This window comes from Branchiostoma lanceolatum, chromosome 15 (assembly GCF_035083965.1).
Source record: "Branchiostoma lanceolatum isolate klBraLanc5 chromosome 15, klBraLanc5.hap2, whole genome shotgun sequence".
Taxonomy (NCBI): domain Eukaryota; kingdom Metazoa; phylum Chordata; class Leptocardii; order Amphioxiformes; family Branchiostomatidae; genus Branchiostoma; species Branchiostoma lanceolatum.
Window position 1 is genome coordinate 17,704,417 of NC_089736.1, and position 26,483 is coordinate 17,730,899.

The following is a 26,483-nucleotide window of genomic DNA, read 5'->3' on the forward strand; positions in this document are numbered from 1 at the left end:
TAACTCTTCAAAGACTGTCAACCAGAGAAAACGTTTGATTCATTTCCACACTCGGCGGACTGCATCGGCTAGAATACTTTCTTTCTACGATGTATCCACTGATGATTATAAAACTGATACCTCAAGATAATTTAGCATCAATATGCATCATCGCTTAAACAGCTGGTGTCTGCCACCGATACTACCTTAGTCCTGAACTCAAATGAATTATGTATCAATAGATACGTTATCAGCCGACTTTTTACAGAATTGTGTTTGTGGTGAATTAGGTGTTTTGTTAAACAATATTGTTATTTGTTATTGGGTAGGCCGAATACTCTCTCTTCGCAGCCAGGGGCTGAATTGCGAGGAGCGCACATTGGCGAAGCTAGATCGTAAGGGTCTGTAGCGACTGCCGTTCAGGCGCGCAGGTGACCTCAATACGACCATTGCCCCTTGTGCGGTCATAGGACTGTAGGTTTTGAACCACGCACACCGGGAAGGACCCCTACTCTTTTCGATAAGTGCGGTGGGTTCTTTAACGTGCTCGAGGTGTGGCTCTCCTCAAACACGGGACCTCCATTTAACGTCCTATCCGAGGGACGTCCCTAACCGAAGCTAGGTACTCAATTACACCTGAGTGAAGTGGGGAAATTGCCTTTCCTAAGGGCACAACGTCAACGGGACAAATCAGGGAACCCCGGATTCGAACTCAGTATCTCTGGGTTCTGGGGCCTAACACCCTGCCACTGCACCACCGCGACGCCACAATATGATACTCAATAACCCCGTGCAGACCCTACCCATGTATTCTCTATACGTATAGACACTTCCTTCTGCGTGAATATTTTCAACATGAATGAGGGGTGAGCACACCAAGAAGGCCAATTGTTGATAAGATATCAAAGAACACAAAACACAAGAGTAGTTTTTCTTATCCCCCCCCCCCCCCGAAATTAGCGTTTTAACCCACTTTTTTCAGACCTTGTCAGACACATTGTATTCAGCCATTGACTGAGATCACTTATTTCAGCCATTGGCTGAGATCACTTAATTCAGCCATTGGCTGAGATCACTTAATTCAATTAGAAAGTACTGGGGGAGTTAAGTAGAATATTGGATGATTTTTGATGCGGCGGAATTAGTGGGTACTTTGTCGTATACGGTGAAGTAGTAGGCATTTCTTACTTCCAAAAATTATTGAAGAAACAAGTATGAAATTCCAGTTATTTTCCAATATGGAATTACAGTATTTTCACATTAACCATGCAAATTAGGTCTTCATTTATATTTGCATAAATTTATCTATCAATAGAGATCAATATCCTTCTATTTCTCAGTCACATATGTTTACTTGAAATATATTATGCTGATAGTAATACTTACGAATATTTATGATAATGCTTTCGTATCTTAGTGTCTGCTTCTGGAAGATGCTTAAGAAAGGGTGTTGCAAGTCTGTTCCCATAAAGTCATCCCCTTAAGCTGGCGAAAACACGACCCAATATTCGCTGTTTCATCCTATGCCAAGTCGCTGTCATTACAGAAGTTTGGCGGTGACTATTAAGGCCTTGAGAGGTGTTGACTGCTTTGAGCAATGCAAGCGCTTGTTTTCAAACTAACTGACCCAGATCGAATGGATTGCTGGTACTGAGACCGAAAACGACTCTTCTTATCAGCCTATCCGTTAGCACAGTCCTCATGGGAAGTGATAGGGATGCAAAATACGTGCTTATGGCAATTTTAATGAGGTTCTGTATACGTCTTAGTTCCCCCTCTCATTTATCAGCTATTCTAATGTCACTACAAACGACATTGTCCCGGGATGATACTCGGCACCTAACCTGACAAGAGAATACATCGACGAAAAGAATGGGAGACTCCATGAGAAGCGATGATAGCGTTACCTGGCTCACTGTAGCCAATCTTATTCCTGTGACGCTTATGATCTTTCTTATGGCTTTTCACAGTATTTCCGTTTTCAATTGACATTTTTATTGTGGACGCTGTATCTATCATTGTTATCATTATCGAAATGGCCATATACCTTTTAATTGAACTGGATAAAAAATGTTGAAAATGTAGCTTTGGCTGCTGTTATGGTGATAAATTCAACGAGAATATACACTTGGCACAAAAAGTTTGGAAACTTAACTTTGGTGGATCAAATTATTTATTTATCATTGAAAAGCTTGTGTGATTTTCTTTCCCATGATACATGTACCAAACTTATTATGGTTGTAAATTAATGGAACGGAACGAGCACCAGACCTGCGTATGCGAGCGGGTCACATAAAAAAAGTCCCCAGATTACCCTATAGCCTACTAAAGCTCAAACGCTCAATTCAGTATTTTTTTCTTCTGCTGGTAGCACGTGGCTTGTGCACGAGGGTGATATGAAACTTGAATCAACAAAACACAATAATATGAAAGCCAAGGTTAGTCTTCATCCAAGCAAAAAAAATGCGTAAAGGAGCCTCAGTTATGATGAAGGTGGCTTAATACTGAGTACACAAGCCATGCGCTGTCACCACAGCCCGACACATCCTCCTCGTGCTTGTCACCAGTTTTGTCCACGGTCCCTGGGCATTCTTCCAGAAGGAGTCGTCGCAGGTCGTATTGTTCTGTTGATCATTCTTGCATGCACAGTTCCCCCAAGCTGTTCAGTGATCACAGAGTATGAGAGGTGTTCAATTGTGTCGAGATCTCGGCTGCAGGAAGGCCATTATCTTTATTCCTGCACCTTCATGGAGACTTGATACCTATTCCATCCCCTCTTTGCGCCAGATAGGCACTATCTCCTTATGGTAAAAATAACGGATAAGACCTATGCCATCCCCTCTTTACGCCAGATAGGCACTATGAAATCTCCTTATGGTAAAAAGAAGGGATAAGACCTATGCCATCCCCTCTTTACGCCAGATAGGCACTATGAAACCTCCTTATGGTAAAAATAAGGGATAAGTCCTATGCCATCCCCTCTTTGCGCCAAAAAGAGACTATGGAATCTCCTTATGGTAAAAAGAAGGGATAAGACCTATGCCATCCCCTCTTTACGCCAGATAGTCACTTGAAATCTCCTTATGGTAAAAATAAGGGATAAGACCTATGCCATCCCCTCTTTGCGCCAAAAATAGACTATGGAATCTTCTTATGGTAAAAAGAAGGGATAAGACCTATGCCATCCCCTCTTTGCGCCAAAAAGAGACTATGGAATCTTCTTATGGTAAAAAGAAGGGATAAGACCTATGCCATCCCCTCTTTGCGCCAAAAAGAGACTATGGAATCTTCTTATGGTAAAAAGAAGGGATAAGACCTATGCCATCCCCTCTTTACGCCAGATAGTCACTTGAAATCTCCTTATGGTAAAAATAAGGGATAAGACCTATGCCATCCCCTCTTTGCGCCAAAAATAGACTATGGAATTTTCTTATGGTAAAAAGAAGGGATAAGACCTATGCCATCCCCTCTTTGCGCCAAAAAGAGACTATGGAATCTCCTTATGGTAAAAAGAAGGGATAAGACCTATGCCATCCCCTCTTTGCGCCAAGAAGAGACTATGGAATCTTCTTATGGTAAAAAGAAGGGATAAGACCTATGCCATCCCCTCTTTGCGCCAAAAAGAGACTATGAAATCTCCTTATGGTAAAAATAACGGATAAGACCTATGCCATCCCCTCTTTACGCCAGATAGTCACTTGAAATCTCCTTATGGTAAAAATAAGGGATAAGACCTATGCCATCCCCTCTTTGCGCCAGATGGGCACTATGAAATCTCCGTCGTAGATGGTCCCTCTTCGGCCACATTCTCCGCATGCCACTAAACACCCCGCCACAGAAAACTCTCAACATTGCGTTCAGCAAGAAACTCAGACCAAGATAAGGAAGGCCCCTCGAGGGGCTCCTTAGTAGCCTCATAGATGACAAGCTATACTTAAATATGAACATAAGAATGGAGACCCATCTGTTGAAATATCTAAGGAAAATAGCAGTTAACAAATAAGAATGGGTCAAGATGTACTCTGCTCAAGACGTGCACTTGTTTAGTTAAATTGAAGTCTTACCATAGATGTATCGATTTAAGTAAGAACAGTTATTATTTTTATTATTAATAACAAAAGCCAAACCTTATGTTTTTGCGCGTGACTTACTGTACACAAATACAAATCTCATTTATGACATACCTCATGGCGGACAATACGCCAAAGCCTGGAGAGTGCATAGACCCTGACACAATGTTAGTTTTAGATGGCAGCTATCTTTACTTTAGAATTCAAAGCCATTTCCTTACCATGTTTAATAGGACTAATTACGCCATTCGTATCCTTCACTTCATGACCTTGTGACAGTCCTTTCATTTTGTGTCTAATTGTATGACACTGCATTACTCAAGGGTCAAGAAATATCTCCTGATGGACGTAATGAATACTCACTCTACTTGGTTGTAACGAGAAGCGTTAATCTTGTTGGTGAGGGCGGGGTTCAGGAGATCATGCCTCTTTTGTTGATATTGATGAGAAATAGAGAAACCGCTCCTTGCAGCCACAATGTGCACGTAGGAGGTAGATTTGCTTTAGTGAATGTAACGTTACGTGACTATACATTTTACGTTACACAAGGTGTAAAGTGGTTGTAATATGACTCGTTGGTAAATCAACGCTGTTGTCGTATCGAACGGTGAATATATAACTTTATTACCTTCGTCAAGAAGGTTATATTTCAATGCGTGTCTGTGTGTCTGTTAGTGAACACGATAAGTCGAGAACGCCTGGATGGATTGTTGTTGTATTTGGTGTGTTGGTAGGTATGTGGGAAATCTCAAGAAGATTAGATTTTGGGCGAACTACTTTACATAATAACGAGAAAATTTTTAAAATGTGTTATATTGTATGTTCAGTCTGTATACTAGCTGGGATGTGTTGGCGGTGTTGTTTGGAGGGGTCAAGGATAAGTTCTAGGGGTGCTTAGTTGTTAGGTGGGAGGCCGGAAACGTAGTTGCTGGGATAAATTGGCTTGTCACTCAGCTGTTAGGCAGTGGTATGAGAAAGCTAGCAGGACATAGTGGTTTGGAAGTTCGTGGAAGCAGACCGAAGTTGGATATACACTGCCTTACACCAGGAAGAGCAATCAGTAGTCGTGTGTCACTGCATGGGGATATGAAGGTGTTCAGGGTGGGCGAGTTAACCATCTTATATCTGGGAAGGAAGAGGGGATTTATCAGTATACATGTACATCATACTGTATGGTGTACATGAAGGTTGTGTGGAAGGGTGCACTAAGATTATGGATATGTATTGCTGAAGAAGTATTTGATTAAGGGTGGATGTAATACGGATTACAGATGTAGTCTGATGGTTATTATCTTCGCCAATAAAATGATATATTAATGCGCGTGTCTGTGTGTCTGTTAGTGAACACGATAAGTCGAGAACGCCTGGATGGATTATCTTCATATTTGGTATGTCGGTAAGTATGTACAAAACCTCAGGATGATTAGATTTTGGCGAACTACTTTGCATAATTAACGAGGAAATTTTAAATCTGTTGTATTACATCATCAGTCTCTGTAAAATCTGGTATAGTGAAGGAGATATTCCCATAGTGGCATGGCTCATACCCATGGGGGCTTACTGGTAGTGTACGGTGAATCAGACCCGAAAGGTAACAGCTCACATGGATTGCTAGACTACTGTAGTAACAAGAGTGGTTTAGAAAAAAAACACAGGCGACGTGAGGATTAGTAGGAAAGGGATGATTGAGCCTAATTATTACCTTCACCAAAAAGTATTTTCAGTAACGTTTGTAGCAAAATGCTACAATAGCCTTCTTTGCTAAGATAACTTCTCATACTTTGGGCAACTTCTGTTATTTGGGTGGAGAAGATGATCAATTGATGTAGTTTATGCAAATGAGGACCTTTTTTGTATAATCAATGATAAACATCCTATTATTGGCGAAGGTATGAGGTTGTGAAACTCTAGTTGTAACTTTATTGCAAATTCATGCCCTAATTACAAGAATACAAGGAAATGAGATAATGATAATGATAAGGTAAAGTACACAATAATGAAATAGCGCCTTTTCTATGCCGTATGCAATGGAGTTCGTCCCTGCTATAGAAAAGGCCATACCCGCAAGGCGTTGCCAAAAAGAAATTCCCTGGGGAATGCGTTCGCGTAATTCCTAGAATATTTGGCAATCCGAAAGCAGTACTATACAATAGGCTCAGCCCCTGAGGCGTCGCCAAAAATCCGTAGTAAAGCTTTCAAGGATATCCGAGAGCGGATAAGGGATTTAATACTGAAAACAGCTTTGCGCGCTTTCAAAGCGAGCTGTTTCTCTGCTAGAGAGTAGCTGCTAGATGAGGATGTCAGCAAACCTAGATAGCAGTACGAAGCAATTTCTATATTTTCTGAGCCGGGCAAGAATTTTAACTTTTGAAATGCGCGTCCTGTTTTGTTAAAAACCCAAACCTTCGTTTTCTTTATATTGACTTGTAGTCTCCATACGAAGCAGGAACTGTGTCAAAAATATCATATATATATCTTAAATAGATGTTATTCTAAAACATATATGTTTGAGAGAATGATATATATATTTTAAATAGATAAGATTTTAAAACATATATGTTTGAGAGAATGATATATATATTTTAAATAGATAAGATTTCAAAACATATATGTTTGAGAGAATGATATATACTTTTTAAAACCATTCACATTTTATATCAATATCTTTTTGAGTACAATACATATTCTAGATCAACATCTAAAAATCAAACATATGTTGTTTCCAAAAACATGTCTGAAAGCATATTGTTGGCTAAAACATGTGTTCCCAAAACCCCTATCATTTCTGAAAACATATGTTGTTCTCATAAACATGTGTTTCCAAAACCCCTATCATACCCGAAAACATGTTGTTCACAAAAACACGTGTTTCCAAAACCCCTATTGTTCCTGAATGTATATATTGTTCCAACGCGGCGCCGAAACTGTGTCAAAAAGGTCTCGCACCAGGTTTACGGGAGCGTGTAAGTGTACCCAATATGCAAATCAGATCTAAGCTATACTAAACATGCTCCGTCACTTTATAACTGAATCAGAACACATTGTTTATAACCAATGTTATACCGTATTGTTTCGTGGTGCAGTTGGTGGTCAGTTTATTTTATTTTTTTTATTTTTTAATATGATATCACGCTACTATCGTACATTTGTAATCGAAATGTTGCTGTATCTATGGTTTAGCCTTTTGTCAATAATTCTCTAAGAAGTTACGAAACTCTGGTATCGAGCTGTCAGCGATATGGCGACGTCACCACCGGACGGGGCGGCGCAGCGGGCGGGGCGGGGACAAGGGTACCCGGCGATGCGGGGACAAAGGCGTACGGTACCGGGCGGACGGGGACAACGGCACCGACCACAGCGACCGGGCGGAGCACCCGGCGGTGCGGGGACAGGTTACCGGGTGCACCTGGCGGGTCGGGGTTGGTTGGAGGTTTCAGTTGGCCAACGTCCGCTATAGCGGCGGGGCGGGGACTTCAAGTTTGTTAGGGAACTTTGCAATTGGACCAAATATTCCTGATTCAAAACTTGTAACGGTGCACCCCCGTGGTAGTGCGATAGCCTCTACCAGGCTCCGCGGATCTGCTTTGAGACTAGCTACAAAGGTCAATCTCGGAGGAAAGGGATAGTCTCTATAGCCAGGCTCCGCTGGGAAAATAGTAGAAATTGGCCTGATAGAGTGAATAGTATGCCCAAGGAGGTTGGTATGCGAAGGGTAGTCAGCTATGCAAAGAAGTTCAATAGGCGACCCACGTGTTAGGATATTTTCCCAGCGATCCGCGGAGCCTGGTAGGAGGGCCTGCATTGGGGTAGTGACTACGAATTACGGAAAAATTTTGCCGCCGATTACGAATTACGTTAAGTTTTCAGAGCTGATTACGAATTACGTTAAATCGTGAGGCTTTCCAACCGTCTTAAACACTTAACGCACGATTCAACTATCTAGTTCTGCGTCAAAACTATTGATTTTTAAATTAATTGTGGTGACAATGAATCTATTGATGACCAGACTAAACGACTATAACTAAAATGAGTAGCCGTGACGGCGGCAGGGAATTTCGTATGGGAGGCGACGGCAAGATATTGCTGAACGTACGTTGAACACGTCGACGCCGAAGGAAAATTGTGAAAATCTTGACCCCCTGAAACGCTATATCATTGATTTTGAGTGCCAAATTTTGCTGGTACACTAAGCTATGTTTGATGGCATATCTATATATAAGTGAAAAAAATACGCAAGAGTTTAATGGTATTGGTGCGCGATGCCCTCCCGACATATACTGCGCCGGAGGCCCGGTGATTGTAGGTGGGTCCGGGAAAATGGTAAAATCTCGACCCACTCAAATAAATTTTGAGGGGCAATATTTGCACTCATAGTGAAAAGTACACAAGGGTTTCTGTTAGATCTTAGATTGTTTGCCCTTCCGACATATTTTCGCCGGAGGCGTACATGTAACAATCGAATGTGGGCCCCAAGGCATGCACCCCGAGAAAATTTTGAAATCTTTACCCTCTGAAACGCAATTTCCTGTATTTTTAGGGTATATTTGGCTGGTAGTCTAAGCTATGTTTTATGGCATCTCTTTGATTGAAAAATACACAATGATTCCAGCTTGATATTCAGGGGCAACGCCCTCAGAACATATTTTTCACCAGAGGCGCGACAATTCTAAGTGGGTCAGGGCGCATGTTTCACGGAAAGATTTTGAAATCTTTACCCTCTGAAATGCTATTTCCTGCATTTTGAGGGGCAACTTTGCCGGGAGACTTTGCTGGAAATCAGCCTACGCTTTACTAGTAATTCATAGATTACGTTTTACGTCGCATAAAGGTAACTGCCTACGTTTCACGTAGAATCAAAGCGACCAATTACGCGTTATATACGGCCAATGCACTGATTACGAATTACGTTGATTTTTGGTGGATGATTACGGATTACCAAGTCTAAAACGGCCTGATTACGCCTTACGAAAAAGGGCATGCAGGCCCTCTGGTAGAGGCTATCGCACTACCACGGGAGTGTGCACCGTTACAAGTTTTGAATCAGGAATATTTGGTCCAATTGCAAAGTTCCCTAACAAACTTGAAGTCCCCGCCCCGCCGCTATAGCGGACGTTGGCCAACTGAAACCTCCAACCAACCCCGACCCGCCAGGTGCACCCGGTAACCCTGTCCCCGCACCGCCGGGTGCTCCGCCCGGTCGCTGTGGTCGGTGCTGTTGTCCCCGTCCGCCCGGTACCGTACGCCTTTGTCCCCGCATCGCCGGGTACCCTTGTCCCCGCCCCGCCCGCTGCGCCGCCCCGTCCGGTGGTGACGTCGCCATATCGCTGACAGCTCGATACCAGAGTTTCGTAACTTCTTAGAGAATTATTGACAAAAGGCTAAACCATAGATACAGCAACATTTCGATTACAAATGTACGATAGTAGCGTGATATCATATTAAAAAATAAAAAAAATAAAATAAACTGACCACCAACTGCACCACGAAACAATACGGTATAACATTGGTTATAAACAATGTGTTCTGATTCAGTTATAAAGTGACGGAGCATGTTTAGTATAGCTTAGATCTGATTTGCATATTCGGTACACTTACACGCTCCCGTAAACCTGGTGCGAGACCTTTTTGACACAGTTTCGGCGCCGCGTTGGAACAATATATACATTCAGGAACAATAGGGGTTTTGGAAACACGTGTTTTTGTGAACAACATGTTTTCGGGTATGATAGAGGTTTTGGAAACACATGTTTATGAGAACAACATATGTTTTCAGAAATGATAGGGGTTTTGGGAACACATGTTTTAGCCAACAATATGCTTTCAGACATGTTTTTGGAAACAACATATGTTTGATTTTTAGATGTTGATCTAGAATATGTATTGTACTCAAAAAGATATTGATATGAAATGTGAATTGTTTTAAAAAGTATATATCATTCTCTCAAACATATATGTTTTGAAATCTTATCTATTTAAAATATATATATCATTCTCTCAAACATATATGTTTTAAAATCTTATCTATTTAAAATATATATATCATTCTCTCAAACATATATGTTTTAGAATAACATCTATTTAAGATATATATATGATATTTTTGACACAGTTCCTGCTTCGTATCTCCATTGCATACAAAATGTGTTGAGTTTGTCCAGCGCACACTGTACGTGTAAACCTTTCTCGGTTTCCGAGAAGATGACATCATTTGCACAGAGTAAGCAGGGAACAAATAAATGCTGTAGGGAGGGTGGGGCACATTCCGGTCTATCCAACATTTTGTCGCTTTCGAATAGGTTGAAGAGCGTCGGGCTCAGGTTGCAACCTTGCCTCACACCCTTGTCCGTGACGAAGGGCGGTGTTAGACCTGAGGGGGTTTTAATGCATGTTTGTGGTTTGAAATACATAGACTTTATAAGACTGTAGAATTTGCCCCCAATTCCCGAGGTAAGTAGTTTATATCGTAGGCCTTCTCGCCATACACAATCAAATGTCTATTTGAAGTCAACGAAACAAGCATAAAGGCGTCTGTTGTTATTGGTATATTTAGATATTAGTGAATCGATGATAAAGATTTTATCATTTGTCCCAAAGTTTTTTCTGAACTCTGCCTGATTTGGGGAAATAAGCGCGCGTTCGTCTAAAAAGTTTGCGAGGCGGGTGTTGAGGATTACCGTGAACAATTTGGCCAGACAGCTGGTGACTGAGATTCCTCTGTAGTTTTCTGGGTCGTCTTTGGCTCCACCTTTGTGTATGGCTACAATATGACTCGTGCACCACTGTTGGGGGAAATAGCCGGAAGGGATAGATAGGTTGAAAAGCTTTGTTAAAGGTTTAGTAAGGACATCTGTGGCACATTATAACGTTTCGTTAAGTATTATGTCGCTACCAGAGGCTTTACAAATTCTTTATTTGGAGATTGCATGATATAAAGATAGCTAGCTACTATGACGTCAATAACTCCCGACTTATGCACACAGACATTCAGGTGCCCAAAACATTTTTGAGAAGGTCTCTATAACACCGTTTTTAATTAATCTATAAGGGACCACCAAAAAGTGGTCGCATCAGCATGAAAATTCATCTGAGTTGGTAAATTACATTATGAGAAATCAGCTCCTTGGATAAATTAAACTGTTCTCCAACTCGCCGTAATTTCCGACAGAATCTCCCGGTCTTCTTCAGCGATCTGACCCAAGTGCTGTAGACACGTGATGTTTCCGCACATGTGACGTCAGCACTGGGTCAATTCCAAGTTTCGTCGGATGTCGGATAACCCCCACCCCCCACCCCACTGGTGGAGAGAAGGTTGGTGTGCCCTGCTGTAAATGGCCTCTTTCACTCCATTTACAAAGTATACGTTGTCGGATTCAGTGTTCAGAATGTTGACACCTTCCAGAAATACGGTGTGGCCTGGATTCTCAAGGCGGATGTGTTGTGAGACGTCAGAAGAGACAGAGCTAGACCGTCTGTGTTCTTGGAATCTGGTTTTCAACGAACGTTCAGTTTCTCCTATGTACGATTCCTGACAATGCCCATCAGGGCACACCAACTATCTATCGACTGGGACGAGGGGGGGGCGGTACCGACTTCCGACGAACTTTGACGTCACACGTGCGGAAACATCACGTGTCTACAGCACTTCGCCCAGCTAGTTAAAGAAGACCGAGAGATTCGTTGGAGGTCATTCCTCAAACCGTCTAGCCTTAGTTAGGATTAAGTTTGTTCTCTGGAGTACTTAAAACTGGAGTACTATCATGGTATCCAATGAACTACACTAAATTACTTGAAGGTATTCCTAACCAACAGGGAGCAAACTTTAGTGGTTAAAGGGAAGTCCTCGGCTCCAGTTAGAGTAGCATCGGGAGATGAACCGTCTTGGAACCATTGCTCTTTCTGTTGTACATGAACGATCTACCAGCTTTATTCAAATGTGAGGTTACTATTTGACGATGACTGTCTGTTAGATATATAGAGTTGTCTACACACAATGATTCACATCTTCTGCAAGAATATTTTAACGAACTTGAAGAATGACACAGCAAATGGCTAATACAGTTTAACCAAAAAATTCTACATTATATGCACATAACAAACAGACGAAACCCATACGTAACAAGCTATCGGTTTTGTGGTCAGACTTAAGCAACAACAACAAGAAAGACAATAAAACCATGCCCGTAGCCAGGGGGGGTTCGGGGGGTTCGGACGAACCCCCCCACAGGCTTGAAGGTCCACTTTTTTAGGCTTGAAGGTCGACTTTTTCAGGCTTGAAGGTCCACTTTTTAATGTTCAAGATTTTTTTCAAGGCGGACTTATTTGTATCACCAGCAACGCCACAGAAGCTAGAATGCTAGAAAAAACTTTGTCTCTGATTTTTCCTCTGAATTTCTCTCAAAAACACAGAAAATGCCCTTTCAGAAGGTTCAATTCTTAGAATTTGAAACGCGCGAAGGTCCACTTTTTAATGTACAAGGTTTTTTTTTCAAGGCGGACTTATTTGTATCACACCAGCGGAGCTGGAATTCCTAGAAAAAATAATAATAATATCAGGTGTATTTGCAGCCAGTGCCACAGGCAGGTACCCAATGTGTAGGGTAATGAGGCTGTTTAACGTGTTCGAGGCACCTCCTCGAGCACGGGACCCCCGTTTTACGTCCCTCCCGGAAGACGATTTCGTGGAAAGCTTCGTGAGGCTACAGCAATCCGGACGTCCTTGGTTGGTCTCCCATCCAAGCACTGTCCGGACCGCGCGTTGCTTAACTTCCGAGATCGAGGGATCGGGTGTATCCAACGCGCCACGCGGCCGTAGCTGAAAAACTGCTAACTTTGTCTCTGATTTCTCTCTTTAAAATCCTCTCAAAAACACAGGAAATGCCATATCAGAAGGTTCAATTTTTAAAATTTTCCGGGGGGGCATACCCCCGAACCCCCCTAGAAAGCTCGCGCCTGCGGCGCTCGTCTCGCGCCTGCGGCGCTCGCTGGTCCCTCAAACATGAAAACGAACCCCCCCATTCAAAATCCTGCCTACGGGCATGAAAACGTATTGCCATGACGACGTGGTCCGTTTTGAGAAAAGAATAGACAAAGATAAATTACTCAGGCTGGCGTCTAACCTAAATTTAGGCTGGCGTCTTCCTCCACATATACCAGAATTTGATATTAAATTTTTACTCGGTGTGCATGGAAATTCATCCAATGAGGGCATCCGTGGCGAATCAGGAACATTCCCAATCAAGATTAAGGCCGAGATAGAAATTATCAAATACTGGCATCGTTTATTAAATTTACCCCAAGATACCCTGTTATACGTGAAGCATACGACGTTCTACATTCTAGTAATCATGACTGGGTGAACCATGTAAATAACATTCTTAACTATAACGGGTTTGGGCATGTATGGACAAACCCTAGATTATATCAGACCGATATGTTAACCAACCAGTTACGACAACGGCTGCAGGATATATATATACAAGAATGGCATAGTTCTATTCAAAACAATTCAAAACTGTCCATTTATTCCGCCTTAAAGACAAGATACGGACAAGAAAAGTATCTCGCAAGCATACAGAAGTTTGAAATTCATAGATCAATTACAAAGATAAGAATATGTAGCCATAAATTGAACATTGAAGCTGGAAGGTATCGTAAAATTCCCCGTGATCAAAGGTATTGTCCATTCTGCCCAAATGAGATTGAAGATGAAAGTCACTTTATCATGAATTGTTCAAGATATGAGGATAAACGCTGAAAGCTATTCACCTTTATCTCCGCTTGTTCAAATGAATTTAATGCCCTCAGTTCTGTCGATAGATTCAATTACATACTAGGAGGTGATAATCCCTACTGTGTACAGATAGGTATATACATCAAAGGATGTTTGGACATTAGAACAAGCAATGTATAAGTATATGACATGTGATATTTCGACATGTTGCTCTATCCCATATGATTGTGTGTAAACAAACTCATTTGTATGCACTTATTCGTTTGTATGTATGTATGTAGTAGACCTTACGAAAGTCGCTGTGCTTTTGTTGTGTCAATAAAGATCTTCTTCTTCTTCTTACGTAGATGCATCCGTTCAATGGTGTTTTCCGTTACAATGAATAAAAAAATTCGAGGCATGGTTTGGAATCTACGATCATAATACAAAAGCGTTGTATACATCAAACGGATGTTTAAAAAGAAGAAAAAAAGAGATAAAACACTTTCGTAATCCCTCAGGGATTCGAACCGAGGACCTTCCGGCCCACAGGTACGACAAATTCTACGACCTTACCGTGATTGAGCCAGTTGCCCTAAGCATTCCTTCAGCTTATTTTAAAGATATATAACGTTTAAACCTCTCTGCATGGTACTATTTTTTTCTTCATTTTCTTGACAAAACCAGTTTCTTCTTGTTCAGTTTTGTGGTCTAGATGTAATATGGCCATGTATACAAACATGGATGCAATGTACCACCTTCCAATATCCATGGATCGCATGTAATTTTCGATGCATGTTCCATGATTCCAAGATCCATCCTTGCATCGATGCATGGTACCATGTTATGATCTCGTCTCAAGTCCAGTTTCGCCGTCAGCGGCGAAACTGGAAAAAAGGAGTTAACTATCAGAGTTCTTCTCTTGTACCAAATAGGCTACAGGGGCCCCTATAATCCTTTGCTTGTACGTGTACAATGTCACGCATGAGTTCAGGTTACCAATACGTAAGGTCCTGCGGAGAGAAGCGAATTCTCAAGGGATCGAAAAACAGGAACCAGCCTGCGATGGAGCCAACCAGTGAGAGGGTGTAACAAGTTCGTAGCTAGCTGATGTCCCTGCAGTCAAGATCTACATGATCCTACAATGACGTGTTGTCCACAAGATCCTACAATGATGGGTAGACAGCAGTTTCTGACGAACAGGACAAGACTTTGGAATTTCTCGTCACGGCGCAGCCGGAGGCATGCGCAATTTGCCAAACCCTGCGGGAGTCCCAATCACAGCGCAGGAGAGGGCGGGAGGGTGATCCTCCCGGGAGATCTTATCTGACCTCCCGTGGAATCTTGGGCTGGTTACTACTACGCGTGCGAGTAACATTCCAAGCATACCAACCCAGCATAGCTGGGATTCACGGAATTCTTTGGAACTAAATACATAATATAACTGTTTGGCGCGCTCCTGAAGGGTCGCCAAAAAGCCACCCACATAACCAAAGCGGGGTGCCCATGTTAACAATATAGGAACTAACGCTAGACGGACATTGGGAGTGGCGAAACGTGATTTGTGGAAATACCCAACAAAAGTTAAGTCACTTGCATACACGTTACTGGCAAGACCAAATCTAGAATATGCTGCAACAATATGGTATCCATATACAAAGAAAGGACAAAGATGAACTGTAAAGGGTACAGAACCAAGCTGCCAGATTGTGTACGAACAACCACATGTATGCCAGTAGTGTCACCAAAATGAAAACAATGGACGTACTCGAAGACGGAGGGAAAATGTCCAGATGATGCAACTACTAATAAATTGGTTGATGTACCGACTAATAAGTATCTATTACCAGCTCAGAAAAATAAATTGGCATGCCTTCAAGTATCTGAGTTATTATCTTCGCCGAGTACTTGTACTCGGAGAAGATTATGTTTTCGGTTGAAAAATCCGTTGGGTGGCTCTGTATGTATGTCAGGAGCATAACTCAAGAAAGCTTCAATGAATCTTTATGATTTTTGGTAGGTGTGTAGTGGTTGTGCAAAGGAAGGTCAAGTTCGAAAATGATTTACCTTGCGTTTTTCAACAGAACTGAAGCGGACTTTGAATTCTATTGTGTTTGTATGTAGGCAAACAAAGTGACGGAAACGTTGATGGATCTTCATGATTTTTTGCAGGTGTGTAGATGTTGTAGAAACGGAGGTCAAGTTCATAAATGGTTCTCCTGGCATTTTCCGTCGGTACTGCAGCGGGCTTTGTGTGGATGTGTATTTGTATGTCGCCAGCATAACTCAAGAAGCTGTTGATGGATCTGTATGATATTTAGTGGATGGATAGGGTTTACAGAAAGGAAGGTCAAGTTCGAGTATAGGCCTTCTAGTGGGTACCTAAGGTACTGCAGCGGAGCTTCAAAATTTAGGGGCATATATTCTGAAAGTGCTATGGTCATGATTTTTGTGTGGTAGATAGTTCATGCCACAGGAAGTAAATTCTGTAAATTTGGGCCCCCTAGCGGCTTGTTTAGAACTGTAGTGAGTGTTTTTGTTTTGACATTCGGACATGAATAACTTGAGAAGGGGTCGACAGATCGTCGTGATGTTTGGTATGTAGAGAGCTCAGATGGTTCTTTACATAATCAATGACTAATTATGCAAATCAAGAGCCATAGAAGTATAAACAAACAGACAGGTCAAATAAATAAAGAGATGGGGCACCCACTATTCTCCAAGCAGAGGTGTGGGTCCAGCTGGTTTTTAACGTGTACAGTTTAGGAATTTTTGTTCAATATACAGTTCGCGACATAACTAAAAGGGTACAAAATAGAAAGCCTGACAAAAACACCTAAAAACACGTCAAAACCCAGCAAGACCCACTCCTCTTGGAGAGTACACTGCACCAAAACTGCACCACTGCTAGGTGCGGAAAAGTCACATGTACTATGTCTTTCAAATTGTCTATGATATGGAATAAAAATCTATTCTATTCATATATATTGACTGTACCATTTCATCATCACTGTCAACTTACAACATGGCAATATCGAACCTTTGTGGCCCATATAATATCAACGTTACTCATATTTTTTTCATGACCAGTTATTACATATACATGTATCAGCACACTCTACACATATACTAGTCATGTACCACCAAATGATTTTTAACCCTATCTAGACTGGACTCATTCTCCCTCCCCCCATTATAACTTCCAAATGGTATGGTGCATGATCAAATTTGCAGCGGATGATAAGCATGTAAATATTAATCACTATCCATGATAAGCCTTGATTATTTGGCGAAGATAATGTGTTCGTGGAACTCTAGTTAACCAAGAATTGATGTGTTCAGAGTCGTTTTTCCCTAGAACTGTCGTAGAGTAGAACTCGTTGCCACCAAGTACTCACTCATCCTACTTCATCCTCACTAGATAACTTTATACAACGCTTTTAGTTACCTTCGCCAAGAATATTATGTTTTGAGGAGCATGTGTCTGTTTTGTTTGTATTGCATACCCGGTAAACCGCGTAACACACCAGGTTTGTACTGAAGAGATATATTTGATCCACACACATCGGGAAGAATCCCTACTATTTTCGATAAGCGTAGTGGGTTCTTTTACGTGCTCGGGGTGTGGCTCTCCTCAAACACCGGACCTCCATTCAACGTCCTATCCTAGGGACGTCCCTATCCAAAGCTAGGTACTCATTTTCACCTGAGTGAAGTGGGGAAAGTTGTGTCAAGTCGCTTTCCCAAGGACACAACATCGACGAGACAAATCAGGGGACCCCAGATTTGAACCCATGACCTCTGGATTCTGGGTTCAAACACACTGCCACTGCGCCACCGCGACGCGTTTTGTGTGTGAACATAATACCTCGAGAATGCCTTGGTGGATTGCCTTGATATTTGGTATGTCGGTAGGTCATTATGAAACCTCAGAATGTTAAGATGGGCCCCCTAATTTTCGTAATTAATGAGGAAAGTTTATAAATCCAACATATTGCATGATAAGACATGTGGCACCCAACACCTGTCAGTTGATACAGTGGGGCTCATATCCCCCTGTCCGACAGCTAGTGGTCAAAACACAAAGGGATAGCTAGAACCTGTATACAACTTGTTTTTGATATGTGGATAGCTTAAGTGATAATTGGGCAATTCTATAAACCCACTCCATTCCATGATAGGACTATAAAAATATAACATATGTAACTGAGAAATAGAGGGACATTGTTGAATAAAAGTTATGCAAATGAAGACCTAATTTGCATAATTGATCAGAAAATGCTAAAATGGCCTTCTTTGTTAATAATAAAATAACACACATATCACACCGTCATACATATTACAAATTACGGCTATTTTGATGGAGAAGATGAATAACTGATATACTTTATGCAAATTATGACCATATGTACCATGCATCAGTCCAAAAGGTTAAAATGATTCGGCGAAGGTATGAGGTCGTGGAACTCTAGTTAGATCTGCAAAGGTAAGGTGTGTCAGGTCGATCAGTGGAATATGATCAGCTGCCTCCGCGCCGCGTGCCTGCGAAGCTGGTGTGTTACGCCGAATGGCGCTTATACTGGCTATATAGATACAGGTATAGATAGGATCCCTTCAATTTCACTCTGTATAACTCCATAAGAGTTCATAATTTTACATCAGTACAAATCAGGTAAAAAGAAAGTGTAAACCGCGTGCACGGGCCACCGAAACCTGGTGACAAAAACATTAATACCTTCTTCTTTATAGCAAAATCAAATATCGGCGCGTGACATCCTCTGGCTGTAACAAAAACATTCCATACGATGCATTCTAATCGTAATACAATTGTCTATCAAACAGACAAAAATCGCCTGCATTTCGCTGATGCTTCAAATACACATGAAATACCAGAGACTTCTGAGCATTTCCTAAACCATACACTTGCTTTGTTTACAATAGCACTTCAAAAGTACATGTAGTAGATTGCCTTTACGTCAACTCTTTAACTTTTGGGAAAACGACAGGATATCTGTAAGGAGATGTAAAACGTGTCTCATTATTGAGACAAACTCCACTATCCATGATTTTATCGCCTGCCCACTTGAGAAGGATGAAAATCAATAAAGAGGAGACCTCGTTATTGTACAAAATGTACTGTGTGTGTGGATGGAATTCTAACTCTACTGTATTTTCCAAATATTGGGGTTTCCACAAAATATATTGGTTTATTCAGGTTTTAGTGTTTGGTTGGTGCGTACTGTGCACTGTGACTTAGAATAGATCTGGTGAATAGTATATTATACATTTGATTCCAGTAATTCTAATGGTCATAGATAATGGCTGTGATTAAAACATGGCCAGTCCTTGGAGCAACCGCCAAGCATCACGTTGAAAAGGCCGTTTTGGGATATCTCCGACGACTTGGTGCGGTAATTACCTTCGACAAGAAGGTTATGCCTACGGGTGCGTGTGTCTGTTTATTTCGTTGTTTGTAGGCAGCATATCTCAAGACGTAGTCGATGGATTTTGATGATATTTAATATGTTGGCTGTGGGTGGCAAAAAGAAGAAACAACTCAATTCTGAGCCCCCGACCGACTTTCCATGGTACTGTAGCAACATTTCCGGTTCTGATATCTCGTGTTCCGGACAAGCTATGGTCACTTTTTTGTTGGTGGATAGCTCATGTGGCCGGAAAGAAGTAACGTAAGTTTAGCCCTCTAGCAGATTTCTTTGGAACTGCAGGGGCGGTTGCAGACTTTAAAACAGACGGATGACTTTTCATGTTTTTTACACATGTTACTTTGATGAAGACCTACATAATGGTATGTTAATGATGCAAATTAAAACTTGATCTGCATAATTAATGAGGACAATGTATATTTCAATGCTGTCTAACGACAGGAACCAATGTCTTACTTGGTTCGAGAGGAACATTAATTTCCCAAGATGCTGTCTATAAACTTAGTCTTTAAAGATACGCAATTTCCATTTCTTACGTATTGAAAGGTCTAGGATCACTTAAACAGCTTGGACTAACTAATAAGTTATTTGCAAGTCTCTTCATCGATGTGGCGAGGCAAGCTGTCCTGTTTATGTACATGTCGTCAGCAACTGCTGGGCTGACACTTACAGCTGTTCATAACAGCCAGCGACAAGTCAAATGAAGAAATAAATTTATGTTAAAAAATCAATTAAACTGTTATTGACAAATCATGTTTATCCATAGTTGACGTGGATACGTTTCAGTCATGCAATCACTCCCATGTCCACCATATACTATTTATTAAAGTCAGGTCTATCATAAAATCATAATATTGCTTTTCAGGTTAATATAACGTCATCCTGTTTCATCTGTTATAAATGGGGCGGCCAACCCCTGTCGCGCACCACTGCGCATGTTACATTTGCACATCTGCGGTCGATATCTGATATAGGAATTGGAAAGCTACATTTGTGGGTTGGGTCCAAAAATGGATCCAGAATTATGTATAAGAATTGGATGTCTATATTTAGACACTAAGGTGATGCAGATTCATGAAAGCCTGGAAATGATTACGAATGACATTTTATTGTAGCTTAGGCATAGAACGTTATATTTAGTTACGCATTTTCCTTAAGAACTGGGAAAACTGACACAGAAAAGGTTGCAGATTTATGGCCACTGTTGTCTCTTGCATTAGGTCGTCGTTTGGACAAAGCGTATGAACGCAATAAATTTGAGTTTTATCGGTTCGTTCAAGTCGTTTCGTAAGGAAATTGCAAGTAACTGCTGAATACGCCATATCCTGGCAGAACACAGCGTTCATGTAATGATGTAAGAAGGGGGAACAGATACCACTGGTCCTGCCTGGAGGAGGAGGAGCGTAGAGGAATATGAATCGTTTCTTGTGTAGCGTAAGGGGCGAAAATGGGGGAATGACTTGGAAAGGTGTTACCTCCATCTCCTCCGGACTGAGTTCTCCCTCGCCTCCTCCTGGTCCATCGGAAATACGAGTCCCCTGCATGGCGTGGATACAGGTGTTTCACGATGAGTGAAGAGGAGGCTCCAACACCAACACACACCAGCCGCTTCTCGTCCCGGAACCAGTAGGGCCTGTCTTCAGACCCGCAAACAAATTCCGGGGAAAGCCGGTAGACCGTTTACGTTACGCTGATAGTGACCAAGCAATTTCCTTCTGCAGCGGCTCTTGAATCCATTGGTTCCTCAGCTATTATTCACGTTGGGAGAGGTCAGACTGTGCGGTCGAACCGCAACAGCCTTGCCGGGAACCCCCGCAAAACCTCAGACGTCGTAAAATCTCGAGCTCGGACCACGTTCACCGTACAACCTTTCCAAAAGGTAGCGGTTCGTGAGTTGTAAAGAATTCAGCTGATTTACTCGCTATCTATCGGTACATTCCTCTCTTAAGGTGATAACACTTCCCCTTAAGGCTACCCACCTCAGCATGCCCCCACTTCCGTTTTCCAGAAGAGCGGATTTACAGCCACAGGGGACGAAAACAATAACTACCCAAGTAGTCCGTTCCTGGCATGGGCGAACCCAAGGCCGAATATTGTTCGATTACTACGGGCAGTGAAAAGATTCTACTTGATTGCTTTTCGATGAAAATGTAATAAAACTAGTATAAAAGTGGAGCAATCGACTTAGATGACATATCGTGACAGGCATCTCATTATCCAGCTGCTTTGGCTTATCTCTTATTAACTTAACAATGATCTATGATGGAGGGCAAAATTAATTAAAAGCGCCAACATTCCTGAGGGACTGCTAGATTGTTTTCAAATATGTGTTTCTGTCTATTTCTGCCTGACTGTATTATGGTATAAGCGCATGACATTTAATATTTTTGGACTTTTCGCTTCCTCTATGGTGAATAAATGGGCTACCAAAAAAGGCGAACGTGTCTGTATCTTTCAGTAAATTTCCATCCTACTGTTGAGGTTTGATAAACTGATAGCGCAACGATAGGCGAAGATAAAAAATATAATGAATGTGACCACTTAACCTCACAATACCAGCATGCAAATATAACATTGTATACGTAACATTCGTGTGCACCTATTTGGGTCTTCAACACTTGTGACGGGAGCCCCTGCACAAAGTACACGTCTGCTCCAGTATTTAGATAATGAGGTATGCGTATCATGGTGCAGCTGCTAAAATATGCATTTTGTGGCTTTTGAACCATGTTGCTTAGAAACATGAAATGGTCTACACGATAGGTATCTTGGATGGTTTATCAGACCTGTAGCCATGTTTGTCTTCTTACATGGTTTACATGATGCAGTCAGGGTTTTTTAAATCTGCCTTTATTTTTTATTCTCTATTCTTTATTCTTCATACTTATTTGTCTAGTTGCACTAATCAGTTACATATTTTCGATTAAGTGTTTGCTAGAGTTTTAACAATCTAATTATTAATCCAAACACACTCCTTCCTCTTCCGGCAATCTATTAATACACATTAAGTCAGCACGCCTTTGCTAGCGGCACGAATATTTGATGCTCCGACAATTAACACTGCAGGACAGTGATGGATCCTCCGGGTCAGATGGACAAAGGATAATCCTCGCCTGACATCAAAGCTACACGATTAGATGTGTCATTCACCTCTCATGGGATTCAGTCACAAGCGGTCACGACTTGAGTCTTGAAGTTGAGCTCATATTCTATCTTATGTTGCTATCTTAGATGAATCAATGGGTGAATTCAAACCTGATTTTAATTAACCAGTTTATTTTCACATCAGATTCTGGTAACATCAATCTAACTCTATTTTTACTACGTTAATTATTACATTTTCAGTAGTCTGTTAGCTACTAGCTGTGTTATACAGTTCACTCTTTGAATCTTTGTATTGTCTCACTATGGACCGAGAGCCTGATGCAAACAATAAGATGAAGTGATTTGCCATGTGATGGAATGGGTATCAGGGTATAAACCTGGTTAAGGTAGAGTGGACAGTACGTTGGGTTAGTACAACAACAGTACGTTGTCAATGACTGGGATCCCATCCATGAGATTGGAAGAACACAATTATTCTTAAAACGTACGATAACAGTGAAGGTTACTCTTAAACACAAACGGCGATTCATAAGCTCTGTGGAAACAAGGCACATTACATTATAATGGAACAAATAATTTGCCGAGCTTAATGTCGATCATCCATCGATTTACAACTTCCATGGAATCGAATGAGGCAGCTAATGAAAGTCGGGTGAAATAGAATCAATGCTAGACGTTCATTAGTAACAAACCTGGTGACCTAAGTTGACACCATCAGAAAAGACAATTCAAAGGTAAAATCCGTGTCGTCTACAATTGAGTCTAACATTGTATATTTTACGGGTCTTGATTCGCTTGCTTTAGGCAACCATTACAAGTGTAACCTGCCATGGTTGCTGGTGGTTGAAGGGGGGTTGCAACACGCTATGTAGTTTTGACCGCGATCGAAGTCATCAAATTACGTGTGTCCGATGGATCAATTTTGTCAGGTCAGCCGCGACGAACCTCGTGATCCGATATGCATTATTCTGCGACCCTAAACATGGGAATTCCTCAATAGATGTAATTTGACGCAATGACCAATGGGAAGTATTGTAGAACCCGCTTATCTGAAGCGTTAATTCTTCCAATGTCATGCGGTTCTGAACATCCCTCAATTGGCAGATCGTTTGGATGTCTTCAATTCTGACTTGAATAACACAGATCAAGAACAAATTGCGATATCTTCACTTTATCACAAGAAACTTTTAATCAGTTGGTTAGATAGCAAGTTGTTTGTTTATTTGTTTATTTGTTGGGTTTGTTGGTTATTCTATTCTATGAATACAAACAAAAAATGAGAGTGATGTCGTAGTTGCATGTGTGCGCGTCTGTCTGTCTGTCTTTCTGTCTGTCTGTACGTCTGTCTGTCTGTCAACACGAGAATGTCTGGACGGATTGTCTTGATATTTGGTATGTGGGTAGGTCTTGGTACCTGACATCCAAGAGAGGTCTTGGTGAGACCTCAAAGTGATAAGATTTTGGGTCCCCTAGCGGCTTTCTATGATATTACCAGTTTTGATACCTCGTGCTCTGGATAAGCTATGGTAACGATTTTTGATTATTCAAATGACAGGAACTTCATACTCAGTACATATGTAAAGTAGATAAAGAGGAACGTCGATGGATATCAATAATGCAAATCATGATCTGATTTGCATAATTAATGAGAAATCTGTATAGCACCTTAGTAATAAATGAAGGTATATTAATATCAGTAACACTTGGGGGGTATGGGTAGTTTAGGGGTGGCTATGATAGAAACAACTCTCTGGTATTTGCAGACTAGCTGTATAGAATCTGTCGAAATTACGTTTGATGACAGTTGACAGATTAGGTTAGCATTTGAGGGTAAATTTTTATGTCTGAAGATTTGATTCTTGAGATAATGACACCGTCTTTTTTCACTTCCCCATAGAATTACATGATTTACTGACATAAACTGTAACTGATAACTGTTCAGGGTAGATAATCAAGGATTGATGACCCGCCCCGAGGTGGATATAGTGTCATATGGCCTGGTAAAGCCGGCGTCACATTTCATGCGAGCGTCGGCCGAATTTGTAGATCACCCGAAGCTCGCCGAATTTTAAAATCGCCCGAGCATCGACCGTATTTTTCGCTGAAAATCTGCCCCCGTCACGAATTGAACGGGACTCGGGCGACGTCCGTCGAACAGTAATGAATATAAATCTCCCATGAGATGGTACAATCTCTTGGACACGAAATATTTAGATCAACTTTGATTACTGAGTTGTGGGAAGTATGTAGGGCATGAGTGGAGTGGACGGGCACAGTGAAAATAATAAAATTCACAAGAATTATGTGATAGACCAACGCAAATGCTATATATAGCTAACACAGGAGCCACAAATTAAAAAAAAAAACTCGTCTACTTAAATGCTATGATTTTTACCAAACGGAAATCGACCGAAGCTCGGGTGAACGCCGTCCGAGCTTCGGCCGACCGTTGGTAAACCTATCGATGCCCTGCCGACGCCTGGGCGTGCTTTGGCAGAAAAACAGACTTTGAAGTAGTCATTTTGTTGAAAAAGAAAACTTCGGAAAGTCAACCTCTATCTATCTATCTATCTATCTATCTATCTATCTATCTATCTATCTATCTATCTATCTATCTATCTATCTATCTATCTATATAATGCACTATATATATATATAAACATATATATAGAGAGATAGATAGATAGATAGACAGATAGATAGAAAGATGGATGGATAGATAGATAGATAGATAGATAGATAGATAGATAGATAGATAGATAGATAGATAGATAGATAGATAGATAGATAGATAGATAGATAGATAGATAGATAGATAGATAGATGGATAGATAGAAATACATGTATATATACATTGGGTTTTGGGACTGTTGCTGTTACCTTTTATCAGGCTCTTCGGGCTATGAAAAACATCAATAATGTTTGAGTGGGCCAGTATTTTCAAGGATATAATACAGAATTAACTGAACCCAAGAAATATGAGACACTGTTGAAGACGTGTCGAATGTCTACAAATCTTTCCACAATTAAAAGAAATGAAAATGAAAAAGTTACGCTACCCCATGTGCCATCAGGGGCATAAGGACAGCTGATTATGAAAAAAACACCATCGTTACTATATATCAATATAAAGTGGCACGTATGCGCCAGTAATGTTAAGGTTTTGATTCCAATATCTACCATGTTTTGCCTGATAAGTATTGCCATGTTAAGGTTTTGATTCCAATATCTACCATGCTTTGCCTGATAAGTATTGCCAAATTGCTAGGAACTGTCAGGCAGTAGTATTTATACTGTCACCAAGAATCTGCTGTTTATTCCTCCAAGAACCAGAAATGACATGCCAGCTTTTTCCGCCGAGGAAGGAACAAACGCCCAGGACTTGAATACCTTATGGACGACTTCGAACACTTTCGCTTCATAAATGTAATAAAGAAACTATAGAAAGAAAAGCTCTCAATTATGTACTTAATATGCAGATTTTACTATAAGTGCGAATTTGGCAGGACAGCTGTCCGTCAGCGCTTATCATGAAAATATGACAATGACTGTGCAACATCCCATACGTCACCACTGATTAACAACTAGTGATTGACCGAGAAAAGCGTACAAATGAGAACCGTGATTAATGGTGCTCTTCGATGATTATGTCGTGACAAGAGCGTTCGTCATGTCTGGGATATCAATATAACAAACTGGGTGAACGAAAGGTGACGATAATCCGTGTGTGTCTGACTCTGAACGTAGCTTTTCTACGACGGAAAAAGAAAAAAAATTGTCACCAATTGTAAAAAAATCCTCAGAGATAAGTGTTTTCGTTTGATGCATGTTGACAAGAGGCTTTCTACCATTTCCATTTTACATACTCCAAAAAATATTTCAATTATCATAAGTTCTGTACCTGACAAATTTTAGATCTTTATTATCATATTCTATATATCTTCAAACTCAGGGCCTGAGGGCTGATTGCAAGGAAACAAACAAAGGCACTAACGTCTGAAAACGTATCATAATATCCAGACTTTAGAAATACTGTATGTGATGTTTCTACATACATCACTGAGGGGTTTGATTTCGTCTTTGAAGGCAGTGACTAATGAATAGTCCCACGTTTTCAATTATATATTTGTGGGCTTGGGGATTTTTATAGAAATGTGTTAATTGAGGTTTTCTAGA

The 26,483-nt window shown here is 41.0% G+C and overlaps 1 protein-coding gene across 4 annotated transcripts in view; it reads right to left on the minus strand.

The window, feature by feature from the left end:
• The window catches only part of LOC136421172 (dipeptidyl aminopeptidase-like protein 6), a 329,761-nt gene that overhangs the window by 215,334 nt on the left and 87,944 nt on the right, over positions 1-26,483 (minus strand). Inside the window, exon 1 of one of the 4 annotated variants that reach the window (XM_066408336.1) lies at positions 20,678-21,206. The exons of the other annotated variants lie outside the window; for them this stretch is intronic. Coding sequence (XP_066264433.1) covers positions 20,678-20,746 — 69 coding nt within the window. The 5' untranslated portion in view covers positions 20,747-21,206. Of the gene's footprint in view, positions 1-20,677; positions 21,207-26,483 lie in introns of those variants that run through there. 4 annotated transcript variants of the gene reach the window in all.